This window comes from Eleginops maclovinus, chromosome 2 (assembly GCF_036324505.1).
Source record: "Eleginops maclovinus isolate JMC-PN-2008 ecotype Puerto Natales chromosome 2, JC_Emac_rtc_rv5, whole genome shotgun sequence".
Classification (NCBI taxonomy): domain Eukaryota; kingdom Metazoa; phylum Chordata; class Actinopteri; order Perciformes; family Eleginopidae; genus Eleginops; species Eleginops maclovinus.
Window position 1 is genome coordinate 28,024,565 of NC_086350.1, and position 13,860 is coordinate 28,038,424.

The window sequence follows — 13,860 nt, forward strand, 5'->3', positions numbered from 1 at the left end:
CTTCATTAAAGTACCAAAACCCAACAAAAACTGTGGCCTTCAGAGAACCCTGGAGGGGGAGCCACCCCTGCCTGAAATGAGCATTGTAATATTTATCCATTAAACATGAATGTAAAGCATTATGGGATAGTTTTTCTGAGGCAGGCGTATATCTATCTGTGCATGCAAGATAATGATTCATCATTTTAACTGTGGATGTATTTTTTGCTGTTTTCTACACATGTAGACTGCACTGACCTATTTCCTTGCCATTGGACAGGGCTACAGTTCCAGGGGGGTGGGTGAGAGTTATATGGAAAACAGCTTTTAAAGCTGGTTCATCAAAACACGGGAAGGTCTTTCTGCTGTGAGTCGGATGCATCTGAGAGGTGGCAACCATCCTGAAAATGATAAAAACATTCTGAAGACGATGTAGACATTTGAAATAACCCATACTGGTCTATAGATAATGAAAGACAAGGCAATACAGAACCTACTTTCGGACCCCATCTTCTTCATATTCACTCCTATAGAAGCCTGCCAAGTCATCAGCTAGTTCTCCGGTGAAATCTGTGTACAGCTGGTACTTCTGATTTTTAGTTAATTTACTATTCAGCTCAATGACCAGATACTGGGTCTTAGCCTGCAGCCAGCAGGACTTAATGCTGGGAGCAGACCCACCACCTGAGGAGGGAATACAGCACATCATTATTCATGCTCAATTCTTTGTTTTTAGGACTAATGTGTGTAGAACTGTATGGCCCCATACTCCCAGGACTACCAGGGACACACCGCCTTTTACACAAAACACATACAGGAGACTGGATGTGGAAACTCAGTTTAACCCACAGGAACCAGGCAGGGGTAAAGAAGTGCTCTTCTGCGCCACAGACAGGATCATTCACATCCTACTTGAATTTGAGTTTCAACATGAGATCAGAAACTCGTTTTCAGCATCCTGGCCTGCCACAACACAGGTAGGCTACTTCCTGGAGAAAATAAAGTGAATACTAGGAGCACACAGGAGAGTTTGAACAGATGTAAGACAGATCAACCCAGTCTCACACATAAATATGTAATAGCTTGGTCCACAGGGCAAGACATACTCATTCAACGAATAACCCTCTCAAGACGTGACATGGATACATATTTTTTTCCTATAGATTTCTAATGGCCAGTTCCCATGTAACATGATTGTCAACTTTCCCGGTGTGAAAAAAAAAAACATGGCGGACAACCGACTCATTTGTAGTGCAAAATCCTAACTTGTATGATACTTTGGCCATTATCATGCGTTTTGATTACATTTCTAGCGAGAAGTGTATATTCTACTTTCAGAATCTAAGTTCAGTGGATGTGTAGGATCTATAGTTTGATAGATATTACGGAGATTAGTTCAGGTCTCGCCAGGCAAATGTATGCTATGTGCGCACCTCCTGTACGTTAGATTGAAACGTCTTTGCCTCCATTCATTTCTATTGACCAGTGTCTATGTGAAGTTATAGACAATTCTCACGGTATTTCTGGTCTTGGAGTTGTCAGTTAGGTGTCAGCTGTCAAGGACGCAGCTCTCGTTGCATACACCCGGAAGTAACATATTCTCACTCTCACCAGTTCTTTATATATTGACGTTTGGTTAGGATCTATATGAAATAATAATCAATATTATGTGTAACCTCAACACTGTCTTATTCTGAAAACCATTTTACTTTGAAACTGTTTATTTTGTAACCGGATGTTGGTTTTAGCCTCAGATAGCATGTAGCTAATATTGTATTGTATATATGAGTAGAGGGAGAAGGACACGTGGAGTGACATACTAAACACATCGCCTCTACCTCTCACTCATTGATGCTGCAATGATACTATTGCGTGTTTAATAACTGATAAACCTCAGAAGGATTGCATAATAGAATATCGTAGGTGAGAGCTATATGACTACGCTAACAAGATGGCGACGGTGACGTCATAGGAGGACCCGCTCCCGATGACGTCAGCCAATAGAAGAGACAGGGAAACACCCATGTGACTACAAGCGGCCAACAGGATCCAGCCCCCCGCTACCAACCAATGAGAGAAGACGAGACCGGAGCTTGTCTTATTTTGAAGATGTTTATTTTTATGACCGGAAAGGGATGGTAGCCATAGGCGCCGATTTATGTTTCTGCCGGTGGGTGCTCTAAAAAGTTTAAAGCCCGACCCTCGACAATCTCCGTGTGTGCGGTTAAATCTCCGTGGGTGCTCGGCAATCTCCGTGGGTGCTCGGGCCCCGAAGCACCCACGGTATCGGCGCCTATGATGGTAGCACAAAAGATGTTTGTATTGTGAAATCGATCTCTATGTCCGCTGACCGCCAGACAGCTAACTGCTCATGAGCTCCTACTCATCAGCGGCCTTTGGAAGTGTGTCCTGGGCTATTGAGCCACAGCTGTGAAACTTTTGTAAAACCTACTGCTGCATCCTTTTATTAAATACTCCTTTTAAAACTTATAAGAGGAGCTTCACTTCGTTTTCTTTTACATCGCCTCCTGGACTTCGAATAAAAGAACATTTCTTACAGTATTTAATAAACGGATGCAGCAGTAGGTTTTACAAAAGTTTCACAGCTGTGGCTCAATAGCCCAGTACACGCGTCCACAGGCCACTGACTGAGTGGAGCTCATCAGTAGTTACTGTCTGGCGGTCCGGCACAAAAGAGAGCTCGATTTCACAATACAAACATGTTTTATTGAACCACCCCTTTCCAGTCATACAATAAACAACTTCAAAATAAGACGAGCTCCATTCTCGTCCTCTCATTGGTTGGTAGCGGGGGGCTGGATCCTGTTGGCCGCTTGTCGTCACATGGGGTTCTCCGGACTCTTCTATAGGCTGACGTCGTCAGGAGCGGGTCCTCCTATGACGTCACCGTCGCCATCTTGTTAGCGTAGTCATGAAGCACTCACCTACGATATTCTATTATGCAATCCTTCTGAGGTTTATCAGTTATTCAACACGCAATAGTATCATTGCAGCATCAATGAGTCTCTCACTCATTGATGCGTAGAGGCGGTGTGTTTTGTATGTAACTCCACGCGTCCTTCTCCCTCTACTCATATATACAATACAATATTAGCTACATGCTATCTGAGGCTAAAAACAACATCCAGTAGAACTACCGAAATTGGGACAAATATGGTCCGTCCAGAAACAGTGAATTATCTTTTATTGTTGACTGTACGCTAGCATGAATGGAATAAAGAATTCGCTACTGAAGCTCCCTAAAGATTGTATTCATATGGAGTTCTTTAACAGACTTCAGGTCACAACATGACCAACTGAATTTCTGGAACTGGATTAACGAAAGTATAACATTCTTTGTTTCTTTTAAAAGCTAAAACAAAGCAGCTACTTGAATTATTGAAGTGATCCTTCTTTGGGAGTACATACCTGTGTGTGGTGTGTGTGTGTGTGTGTGTGTGTGTGTGTGTGTGTGTGTGTGTGGTGTGTGTGTGTGTGTGTGTGTGTGTGTGTGTGTGTGTGTGTGTGCATGCCCTACCTGAAGCAATGAGCCTAGCAGTGTGTGTGTTGTCCAGCTTGGTGTAGTTGAGTTTGTTGGAGTGGATCAGAATCAGATCTGTTTCTGCCACACACTGAAACTCCACGGTGGATTGGCCTGGTGAATACATGGAAATAGAAAATGCATTTGTTTGTAAAATCAACTTTTTCATGGCTGTAAAAAATGTAAAAAGTGTGCCCAGTATTTATCTCTACTAAGTGTGAGAGGAAAAAAACATTGCATGTGTTTGAACCCTGGTTAGAGAATGAGCTAGGCTAATGCTTGAGATGATAGGTAAACTTCCCCGTCCTCAGAATGTGAACAGACATTGCTTTCCTATATTGGCTCGACCCATGTGACTCTGCATGTTGTATAAATTGTCAGTGGTGTAAAGTAACTAAGTAGATTTACTCAAGAACTTGACTTAAGTACATCTTTAAAGTACTTGTACATTATTTGAGTATTTAACCCTTTGATACACAAGCTATGCATACCCCTTCTAAGGGACTACATGGGTAGACCTACAATGTTATTTCAAGTATGGCTGAGGGTTTCTTTGCTATATTTTGGGAAACCAATGTATTTAATCATTTAGTATTCCAATTATTCATTAAATATCTTGTTTATGATTAACATGAATCAATATTTTCATTTTCCCTTTCTTAATTTATGAACTATAACAGTTTTTGTATCACTACATCAGGTTTACACACACATGGGTCAAAAATGAACCATGTGTGCCAAGTGCGATAAAAATGAAAAAAATAGCTACTATAATAATCATTTTGTTAAAAATAATTGATTGAGCAGTGATTTGGACCAAGAGCCTTTGATTTGTAAATGTTTACTGTTGATTGCTTTTCACAATCATAGCTCAGAATGGGGATTCAGTGGCAACATGACCATGGTGAGCTATGTGGGAAGGGGAAGGCTGTTTCTCCTGAACACCATGCATGATGACAGAGCAGTGGTTGACAACAGTGTGAACAAGAAACCAGAAGTGATCCAGTACTATCACAAAATGACCATCTCAGTGCACACATGCCTCACGAATGTCAATCACTTGCCCTCCATGTGTTTTTTCAAATTTGGCATGACAAGCTCTTTGCCCAGCTCCTTGATGAACACTCAATGGTTCATGGGTGCATTGCAGTCCATGCTGGCCAGTTCGTACTATCAGGTAAAAAATACGCGCCGGACGCCGGACAGGGCATTGAAAAGCCGGACTGTCCGGCCTAAAGCCGGACGTCTGGCCACCCTACCTGGTCACCCTATCCCTTAATAACACCTACCTCTCTCATTTCTTACAAAACAAAATGATAACCAGCATTTCACAAGAAATCACAGAAGGCATCATTTACCAAATGAAAACTGCAAAGATATACTCTGTCAGAGAGACGCACAGAGCAGCTTGCAGTCTGTGTGCGTTTCGTTGTGCAAGAGGGTGTGGGAGTGTTTTCTTGGGCTACAGAAGCTACAGGGCTATGATGATAGGTCAAATGCAGATGCAATCGAGGAAATGCTACAGTTGCACAACTTGGGTGATAATGTTGCACAAGCCTACGATGGTACATCAGTTATGAGGTGGGGGGAAATTGTGAGAACAAATCAATATATTGTGCAGGAACTTTAAGGGATATCATTTACCGTAGCAGTGTTTCCCCACAGACCGGATGGTGGGCGACACCTTAGAGTTCCGGTTTCCGGATGTTATTGTTTGTAGCTTCATAGTAGAATGCAGCAAATTGGCCCCGTGCTAGCAGGCATCCTTTTGCAGCAGCTCCCTGTGTTTTATTGATATATTGTATTTTCTTCTACTTTAATCTTTTATTTAGCTTTTTATTCTTCCCATATTTATTTAAGTTTTGAACAGGCATGGCCACGTTCTTTTTCGAACATTTTCTGGGGATTTTTATGTTACTTTCGGCACTTTTTGTAATGGAGAGCCACGCACCAAGGACCGATGGCATTGTTTACTCCCGCGAGCAGTTGGTCACACTCTGCAGACCCGTGCTGCTGCCCAGAAACTTGCATGACATCCCTGAGGAGCTACGGAGGCATCAGCGAGGCTGCAGAGCTGGAGCCAAGCGGAAGACTAAGAAGAAGAGGAGATATAAGCCTTCCGTGCTGTCAATCGTAATGGGGAACGTGAGATCTTTGGCAAATGTGATGGACGAGCTCGGCGTGCTGACAAAGCCCAGTGGGAGCACCGTGAGAGCAGCCTTATGTGTTTCACGGAGACGTGGCTGCACTTGCATATCCCAGACAACAGCACGGCTCTCCCCGGCTTCACGAGCGTTCGGGCAGATAGGGACGCTACTCTGAGCGTTAAGAAGAAAGGAGGAGGTATTGCACTGTAGTGAATGAACGATGGTATAATCCTGGACATGTTACCGTGAAGGAGCGTTTCTGTAGCCTGGACATTGAACTGTTAGTGGTGGGATTACGCCCATTTTACCTGCCCCGTGAGTTTCACTACGCCATTGTTGTTGTTTACATTCCTCCATCAGCTGATGCCGAGGTGGCTGGTGACATCATTCACTACACTGTGGCCAATGTCAAACAATACACCCAAGCTGAACACCTTCAATAGGTTCAGCTCCCTGCACCCTGCTGCTGTCTCCTCCACTTCACACCTCACCTCCACCACTCATCCTGGCCTCAACATCCCCCCTCTGCTCACCTTGCCTCTGACGCACCCATTTTGTGGAGTGGACTGGAAGAAACCATCTGCTTCTGAATGTGGCCAAGACCAGAGAGATGGTCATTGACTTCAGGAGGAAGAGGACATCTCCACTGCCCCTGTGCAATCTGGGTGAGTATGTGGCTGTGGTGGAGGACTATAAGTACCTTGGAGTGCACCTTGACAACGGACTGAACTGGAGGGCCCACACTGGAACGACGGACCAGCTTTTTACTCTCGCAAGGATCCTGGAGGGGGCCCGGGAGTACGCTCATCCGGTCTACATGTGCTTTGTAGATTTGGAGAAGGCGTATGACCGGGTTCCCAGGGAGATACTGCGGGAGGTGCTGCGGGAGTATGGGTTGAGGGGGTCTCTACTCAGGGCCATCCAATCTCTGTACTCCCAAAGCGAGAGCTGAGTCCGGGTCCTCGGCAGCACGTCGGACCGATTTCCGGTGAGGGTTGGCCTCCGCCAGGGCTGCGCTTTGTCACCAATCCTGTTTGTGATATTCATGGACAGGATTTCGATGCGTAGTCGTGGGGGAGGGGGTCTGCAGTTCGGTGGGCTAAGGATTGCACTACTGCTTTTTGCAGATGATGTGGTCCTAATGGCTTCATCGGTCTGTGACCTTCAGCACTCACTGGATCGGTTCACGGCCGAGTGTGAAGCGGCTGGGATGAGGATCAGCACCTCCAAATCTGAGGCCATCTGAGCCTTACCCCAAGTGAAGGAGTTCCAGTATCTCGGGGTCTTGTTCTCGAGTGAGGGAACAATGGAGCGTGAGATGGGCTGGAGAACAGCGGGAGCGGTACTGCAGTCGCTTTTTTAAAGTCATTGTAAAAGAAGAACACAGAAACCTCAGCTACACATCTTGCAATTAGCACGAGGCACTGCTCATCACCTGTAAAGATGTAGAGGCCAGTTTTCGGGTCACTGATGAACCGAGGCCAAAGGGAGACGTTGTAGTATGCAGGGACCAGAGCAGTGGGGAGACGATAGCTGAGGGGAAAAATAAGACTACTTACAACATATTTAACTAAACACGATTCTGTTTTGACTTTATTTATTATGGGCTTGATATCCTGTCCCTGAAGTAGCAGTCAGTGAAATAGAAAAGATTTACAACTCATCATCATCATCATCATCATCATCATCATCATCATCATCATCATCATCATCATCATCATCATCATCATCATCATTCCTGTTTTTGAGTTCCAACAGAACACATCAGAAATCAAAATCACGTGCTTTGTGCAATAACAAAGTCATGCAATATACACCAACAAACACAAATCCATTACAGTTAATAATGTATTTTAATGTTGCCCAACTAAAGTTAAGGTGTGGTGTAATTAGTGATAGATCCTTCCTCTAAGGGTGCATTGAATATGAATAACCCAGTGAAATGTAATACTAAACCATGTTAATGTAGTGAAGAATAACACATAGTATAATGAAAGATACACGAACGCTACATATTGTGCAATGGGATGCACAAATATCATTTCAATACAAGACTAAGCAGGATCTATGAACTGTAGCAGTGGCGGCTGGTGAAAAATATATTAGGTGGGGCTGTGGCTTAAAAATATGAGAAGACTAATCAACAGATTCCTAGTATCTGACTGGCACTGCAGGGGAGCTTTCACTGACTACATTTGTAGAAGGGCTTACAAAAGCTGCTGAAATAAAAATCCTCAAAATTGGCTCGCTGTAGTTAGGTATTTAATCAGATGTAGTGAGCTGTGTGGTATACCTCCATAATCTTAAGTGTGGTTAACTATTAATCAAAACTTCCAAACACCTTGTCCTGGACATAGTTTATTCCGTATAAACGGGGACAGAAGTCCAGAGCCTCAAGAACTTAAAGTATTGCCACTCAGATTGCCTTGGGCGCTGAATTTGTCGCCCCTTGGCCATCAGATCTGAGGATGCTAATTGGCTGAATTTATGTTTCGCTTGCATAGTTTTCGGGTAGCAACAGTTTGCGATTGAGTGGCTGAGAGGGTAATGAAGCATACTGTATTAATGGTTTACATTTGATATTTTAAACATTATCGTACATTTAAACAAATGCATTCTGAAGATAATTAGTTATGTTTTCTTTTTTTGTTACCAATAGACACACTATAAAACATATACATTTACTTCATAGTGCCTTCACAGAGAGATAGTTAAATTCAAAAAATGTACTTAAGAACATAAGATTACACCCTATTTATTTCAGAGACACTGAGCTGTAAGTATAGTAAAGTAATGTGATCTCAGGGATATAGAAATGGAGAAGAAAACACACTTGAATTTTCTATTGATGCGTTTCTTTTACTTACATTAATGGATAAATAGTGATACTAATGACACAATGTTTCTTTGGAATTTGAGCTTTTATCCAGATAAGATAGTCTGTCTTGCTCCAACAGGGATCAATATAAACCAAGATTAAAGATAGCCTAAGATTGATTGTTTTACGTATTTTTTTCATTCATGTTGTAACCGTGTTGGCACCATGTGAAGCCAATCTACATCTCTGGAAAAAATGAAGAAACCATTGCAGCATTATCAGTTACTCTGGTGTTACTATTTATAGGTATGTGTTTGAGTTCGAAAATGCTATTGTATTCTATAAACTACTGACAACAGTTCTTCAACAGACACTAGACTGGCTGCCATACATGTAGAGATAAAGATTTAAGAAACATGTGGAATGGTTTTTCGGAGCTGTATATGGACGCACTTAACCTTCAGCAAACTGTTTATTATCCTTTGATGAGAGAACTTTGTCAAACATTTTGCCGAACCAATGTCCTACCTGTCCCAAGGAGCTGTTACATCACCATTGTCTCCTCCTGTCAGGGCAATAGTCCACAGTGTGACAATGGTTGCTACTGAGACCAGGGCTAACACCACACACAGAATGCAGAGCTTGCTCACTCTGCAGCTTTTCCCCATGACCACACAAACTGCACAGGAGTCCCACGGATAGATTTGAATAGAAATACTGGAAATCAGTTGACTAAAACTGCTAATTCACTCTTCAGTGTCACTAAAATGACTGCTGTATAGCAAATGGTAAAAGCTCAGATTAAGAACAATTGGTTCACTGAGTCTCAGATTGCATGCAGAATGATAAGCAGAAGTTACGCCAGGATTTAAGTCCTCACAACTACCCCCCCCCCCCCCACACACACACACACACACACACACACACACACACACACACACACACACACAACTACCTCTCTCTCTTTTCATGGAGTCCTCTCAGCATATGACACCAATGGATGATATATTAGGTCATAACAGCTCTCATGGATAAGGTGCAAGAGGAAACTGTTGATAACTGTTTCCTCAGACATGGCTGATGATGATGATAAACTATCTGCAATAAAGTTTTAGTGTATAGTCCATATCAGACAACAAAAACAAGGCATGTCTGCTGAGAATTCCCACATGTATGATGTTATTAAGATTCTTTCTGTGTTTTGCTGCCAGACGTGCTTGTCTGAGTAATTCAGAAACTGCTGATCTGCTGGGATTTTCACGCAAAAATATCTCTAGGGTTTACAGAGAAGGGTCTGAAAAGGTAAAATATCCAGTGAGCAGTTATCTGACGGAAATGCCTTGTTGATGCCAGAGGTCAGAGGATGATGGTTCAAGATGATAGAAAGACTGCAGTAGTTCTGTGATAACCACTCGAAACAACCAAGGTATGAACCACAACACATGGAACCTTGAAGCAGAGAGGCTACAGCAGCAGGAGACCACCCGGGGGCCCCTCCTGTCAGCTAGGAACAGGAAACTGAGGCTACAATTCACACAGGCTCATCAAGAGTGGACGAAAAGAGTTTGGAAACATTTTGCCTGCTCTGATGATCCTCGATTTCTGCTTCTACATCACGACAGTAGTGTCAGAATTTGGCATAAACAACATGAGAGCATGGATCCATCCTGCCCTGTATCAATGGTTCAGGCTGGTGGTGTAATGGTGTGGGGGATATTTTTCTTGGCATAGTTTGGGCCTCTTGCAACCAATTGACCTTTCGCTAAGCCCCGCCCTAGAATGCAGACTGGCCAATCACAGCGGAGCCAATGACGGACTCCAACAAAGCTCCGACACTTTCATGACAGCGCTCTATTGACTGTCTCAGATGTTCGTACTTTTAACACTGTCGTTTGTGGACTATAAGAAAGATATAGTTAAACGTTGTGCCTGGGGCACTTGTAAGACTGATAGTCGTTACCCAGAGAGGTTGGAGGGGGGTGTGCGTTGTTTCCCCTTCCCCAAACCAAAATCAAAGCCTGACAAGTGTCGCCTGTGGATTAAACTTTGTGGACGTTCTCAATCTCAGCTGAACCCCTCAAGGATCGACCAGCACACTTTTGTGTGTTCTAATGTAAGACTTTTGTCTTAACCCTAAAGTTAAACTATTCGGTATTCTGTGATTTCAATCTATACATTTGGCTCGCTAACCCAAATGCTGAGGAATCATAGGCGCTAGCAAGTAGCAAGCAACCTTAGCGATAGTTTAGCATTCGTGTACATTCGTCTACAGTCTGGATTATATTTTTGACAACATAAGACTAGAAGATCTAGAGCTAGATGTTGACTTTGTTATTCATGGTCACCAAGCGTTTCAATGTACTGGCAATTGGTGTATGTGATTTGCATCGGGCACTTAATTTCCAGAAGTCCATAGGTTTTGTCCTCGCCGCTCTGAACTCTTCTGTCAGGGGATGTACCTAAATGGGGGGCGTCAGGGTTAACAACAAATCCACAAATTTGAATTTGTTGCCAGTGATGGCTGAGTACTTTGCTGCAGCAGCTGGTTCAAGCTCTATGCCTCTCCTCGTGGCTTTAGTACAGATGTTCTTCTTCTTCCTCTGCATAATGGTGGCAAGCTTTTCGAAGTCTGCTCTCCTCGAGAATATTCTCTTGAATGAAGTTGAAGTTAGGCGAGTACAGCGGACATGATGCCAGATGTTGTTGCTACTTTGCTGTCTGGTCTCTTTCTCAAGCGCATCTGCCTCAGACTTGGAGACCATCACAGTGTTGAACATTTCCATCTGCACTTTAGAAAGGGCAGTACAGAAAGTGCCTGGCAGTGGTGGGAAAGGGAATGCTGGAAAGTCATCAGTAGAGTTTGATTGGAAGGATTTTTGCCAACTGTCCATTAGTGGGAGCTGCACATGTAAAGAAGAAAACAAATATTTACTTTTGATTACTTACATTATGTTTTCATCCTGTTGTTATCTTTTTATAATTATGTTTCTGCACAGTGGACCAGGTTCACACAGAGGACCAAGATCGCACAGAGGACCAAGATGAAGTGAAAAGACTTAAGAGGCAACTCGCTGAAAAGGAAAAGTTTAATGAGTTTAATAAGCTGTGTGCATTTTTCAGGTTACCCAGTACTGCAAAGGATCCACAAACACTTATCCCTGTGACATATCACAAAGTAGATCAACAGGTCAACCTCATGCCTTTACGACAACAGTTCCTACTCACACTGATGAAGCTGAGGCAAAACTTTGATCTGACAGAGCTTGCCTTCAAATTTCAAAGTGCAGTGCAAAGCGTTGGCACTTTATTCAATTCATGGATTGATTTCATGTACGGTAAGCTAGGCAACTTGTCTATTTGGCCACACAGGGACAGCATAACAGAATACATGCCTACCAACTACAGAGCAGAGTTCCCAACAACTTTTGCCATTTTTGATTGTACAGAGATTAAGACAGAAAAGCCAACATCATTGTTACTTCAAAGTCAAACTTACTCCAAATACAAATCTACCAGTACGCTTAAGTGTCTGATTGCCTGTGATCCTCGTGGCTGCATTATCTTTGTATCTACAGTTTTCACTGGATCAATCTCTGACCAAGAAATATTTAGGAAATTTGGAAGTAAAGGATTTACTGAAAGGTCTGCTTCAATGTGGCTACCTTAAGGCAAGCGATGGGCTCATGGTTGATAAAGACTTTCTTATTGAGAAGGATGTGAATGAGCTAGGCTTTAATTTGAACATTCCTCCCTTTGCCAAATCAAATAGTCAAATGCCAGCTACAGATGTTGAGATGACATAGAAAATAACCAAACACCGGGTACATGTGGAAAGAGCCATCGACAAAGTGAAGAAATTGAAAATAGTTTCTGGAAGGATCCCTAATGTCAGGTTTGGAAACATAAATCAGATATGGTTTGTAGTCTGTATGCTTTCAAATTTCCAGCCAAACCTTATAAAGGCTTAGGCTCTATCTAGCACAATGATCATTATGTCTCTACACACTGAGACACTAAGATAAGCTACTGAATTTTAATGTTTTTATTTATCTTTGTGGCTAATGAGCTACCATGAATGAAATGAAATGTATGTAATGTATGTATGTGACTGTAATAAAATCTCTCTGCAAATGATAAGAAATAAGTCCTAATCTTTATCAGTTTAAGATGAACTGCTTACCTGGTAGCTCAAGCCACTTCCAAGAGGGTACTTCTCCTGACCTTATTCTACATCTATCGGGGGCTTGCTTGCTATGTAGCTCATAGGTGTCCCTGTCAGTTCCCTCAACAACAAAGTATCCTGATTTGTGACCTCAGACATGGCCCTGTGAGATACAAAAATCATACATGTCTACTTATGTCAATCTGATCAATACAAAATTATACATTCCTAATTATGTTGTCTGATCTGGAGTACAGGCTTCATCCCATCACAGTAAGTAAAATTATTTACTATGTGGAAGAAGGAAATAAGGTGTGTTAGAAACCAAAATAGTTTTCTTACCTGTCGTTGTTGTATTAGCAGAAGATGGGTCTTCTGTCTTGGCCCTGGCCACAACGATTGCTGTCATGGGCTGTGGTGTTACTTTGACACCTCTGGGTTTATGCCACTGTTGTGGTAAGCTTGTGGAGGACTATAGTTCTAGGCCTACAGACATGTTGGCGTTTTGTGTTTTACAGAGGTCCAGGGTATGGATAAGCCCGATGATGCGGAGCTAACGAAAGATCACCTCGTTAATTACAGCTAGCCTGCTAACGTTGCCTATTATGGTTATGATACGCAAGCATAAGGCTATACAATGTTACACGTGCTTTGTGCTTTTACTTTATAATAACAACGACAATAGTGAATATAGACCCACCCAGCTTTACGGGAACAGTGTTGCTCGTTGACATCATTTGTGCCAGCTTCCATCTGGATCATCAGCTGATGTGGCAACTCACTTTTTGATTTTGATCTATACACTTTTGCCTCTATTTTGATCGCATTATGCTCATTTTTTGTTACCTTGATGTCCTGTATGTAACCCTAAAAGGCATACTGTAAACCTCTCTGTCTACTTCGGTCAGAAACAGCATTTGCTGCTTTGTAAAAGCCGGACAGCAGTTCAGCTGGAAGAGCTCTCAAAAACGCCATGTTGAAAGTATGTTAGTCGGACTTAGCAACAATAACCAAGGGGGGCGGGGCTTAGCGAAAGGTCAATTGAGTACAACCGTTTAAACGCCACAGCCTACCTATAGTATTGCTGCTGACCATGTCCATCCTCTTTTGACAATAGTGTAACCATCATCTGATGGCTACTTACAGCAGGATCTGGGCCGATCTACCATATGGGCAACCTGGGCAAGAGACAGCCGGTGTCCACATTCAACAT

At 42.8% G+C, this 13,860-nt stretch overlaps 1 protein-coding gene across 1 annotated transcript in view; it reads right to left on the bottom strand.

Annotated features, from left to right (window-relative positions):
- Positions 1-9,309, bottom strand: part of LOC134880591 (aminopeptidase N) — a 35,428-nt gene extending 26,119 nt beyond the window's left edge. The window contains exons 1-5 of the mRNA XM_063907585.1: positions 9,014-9,309; positions 7,103-7,200; positions 3,518-3,634; positions 477-663; positions 238-380 (exon numbers count right to left, since the gene is read on the bottom strand). Of these exons, the coding sequence (XP_063763655.1) occupies positions 238-380; positions 477-663; positions 3,518-3,634; positions 7,103-7,200; positions 9,014-9,153 (685 nt within the window). The 5' untranslated portion in view covers positions 9,154-9,309. The remainder of the gene's footprint in view (positions 1-237; positions 381-476; positions 664-3,517; positions 3,635-7,102; positions 7,201-9,013) is intronic.
- Between the last annotated feature and the right edge of the window lie 4,551 nt (positions 9,310-13,860).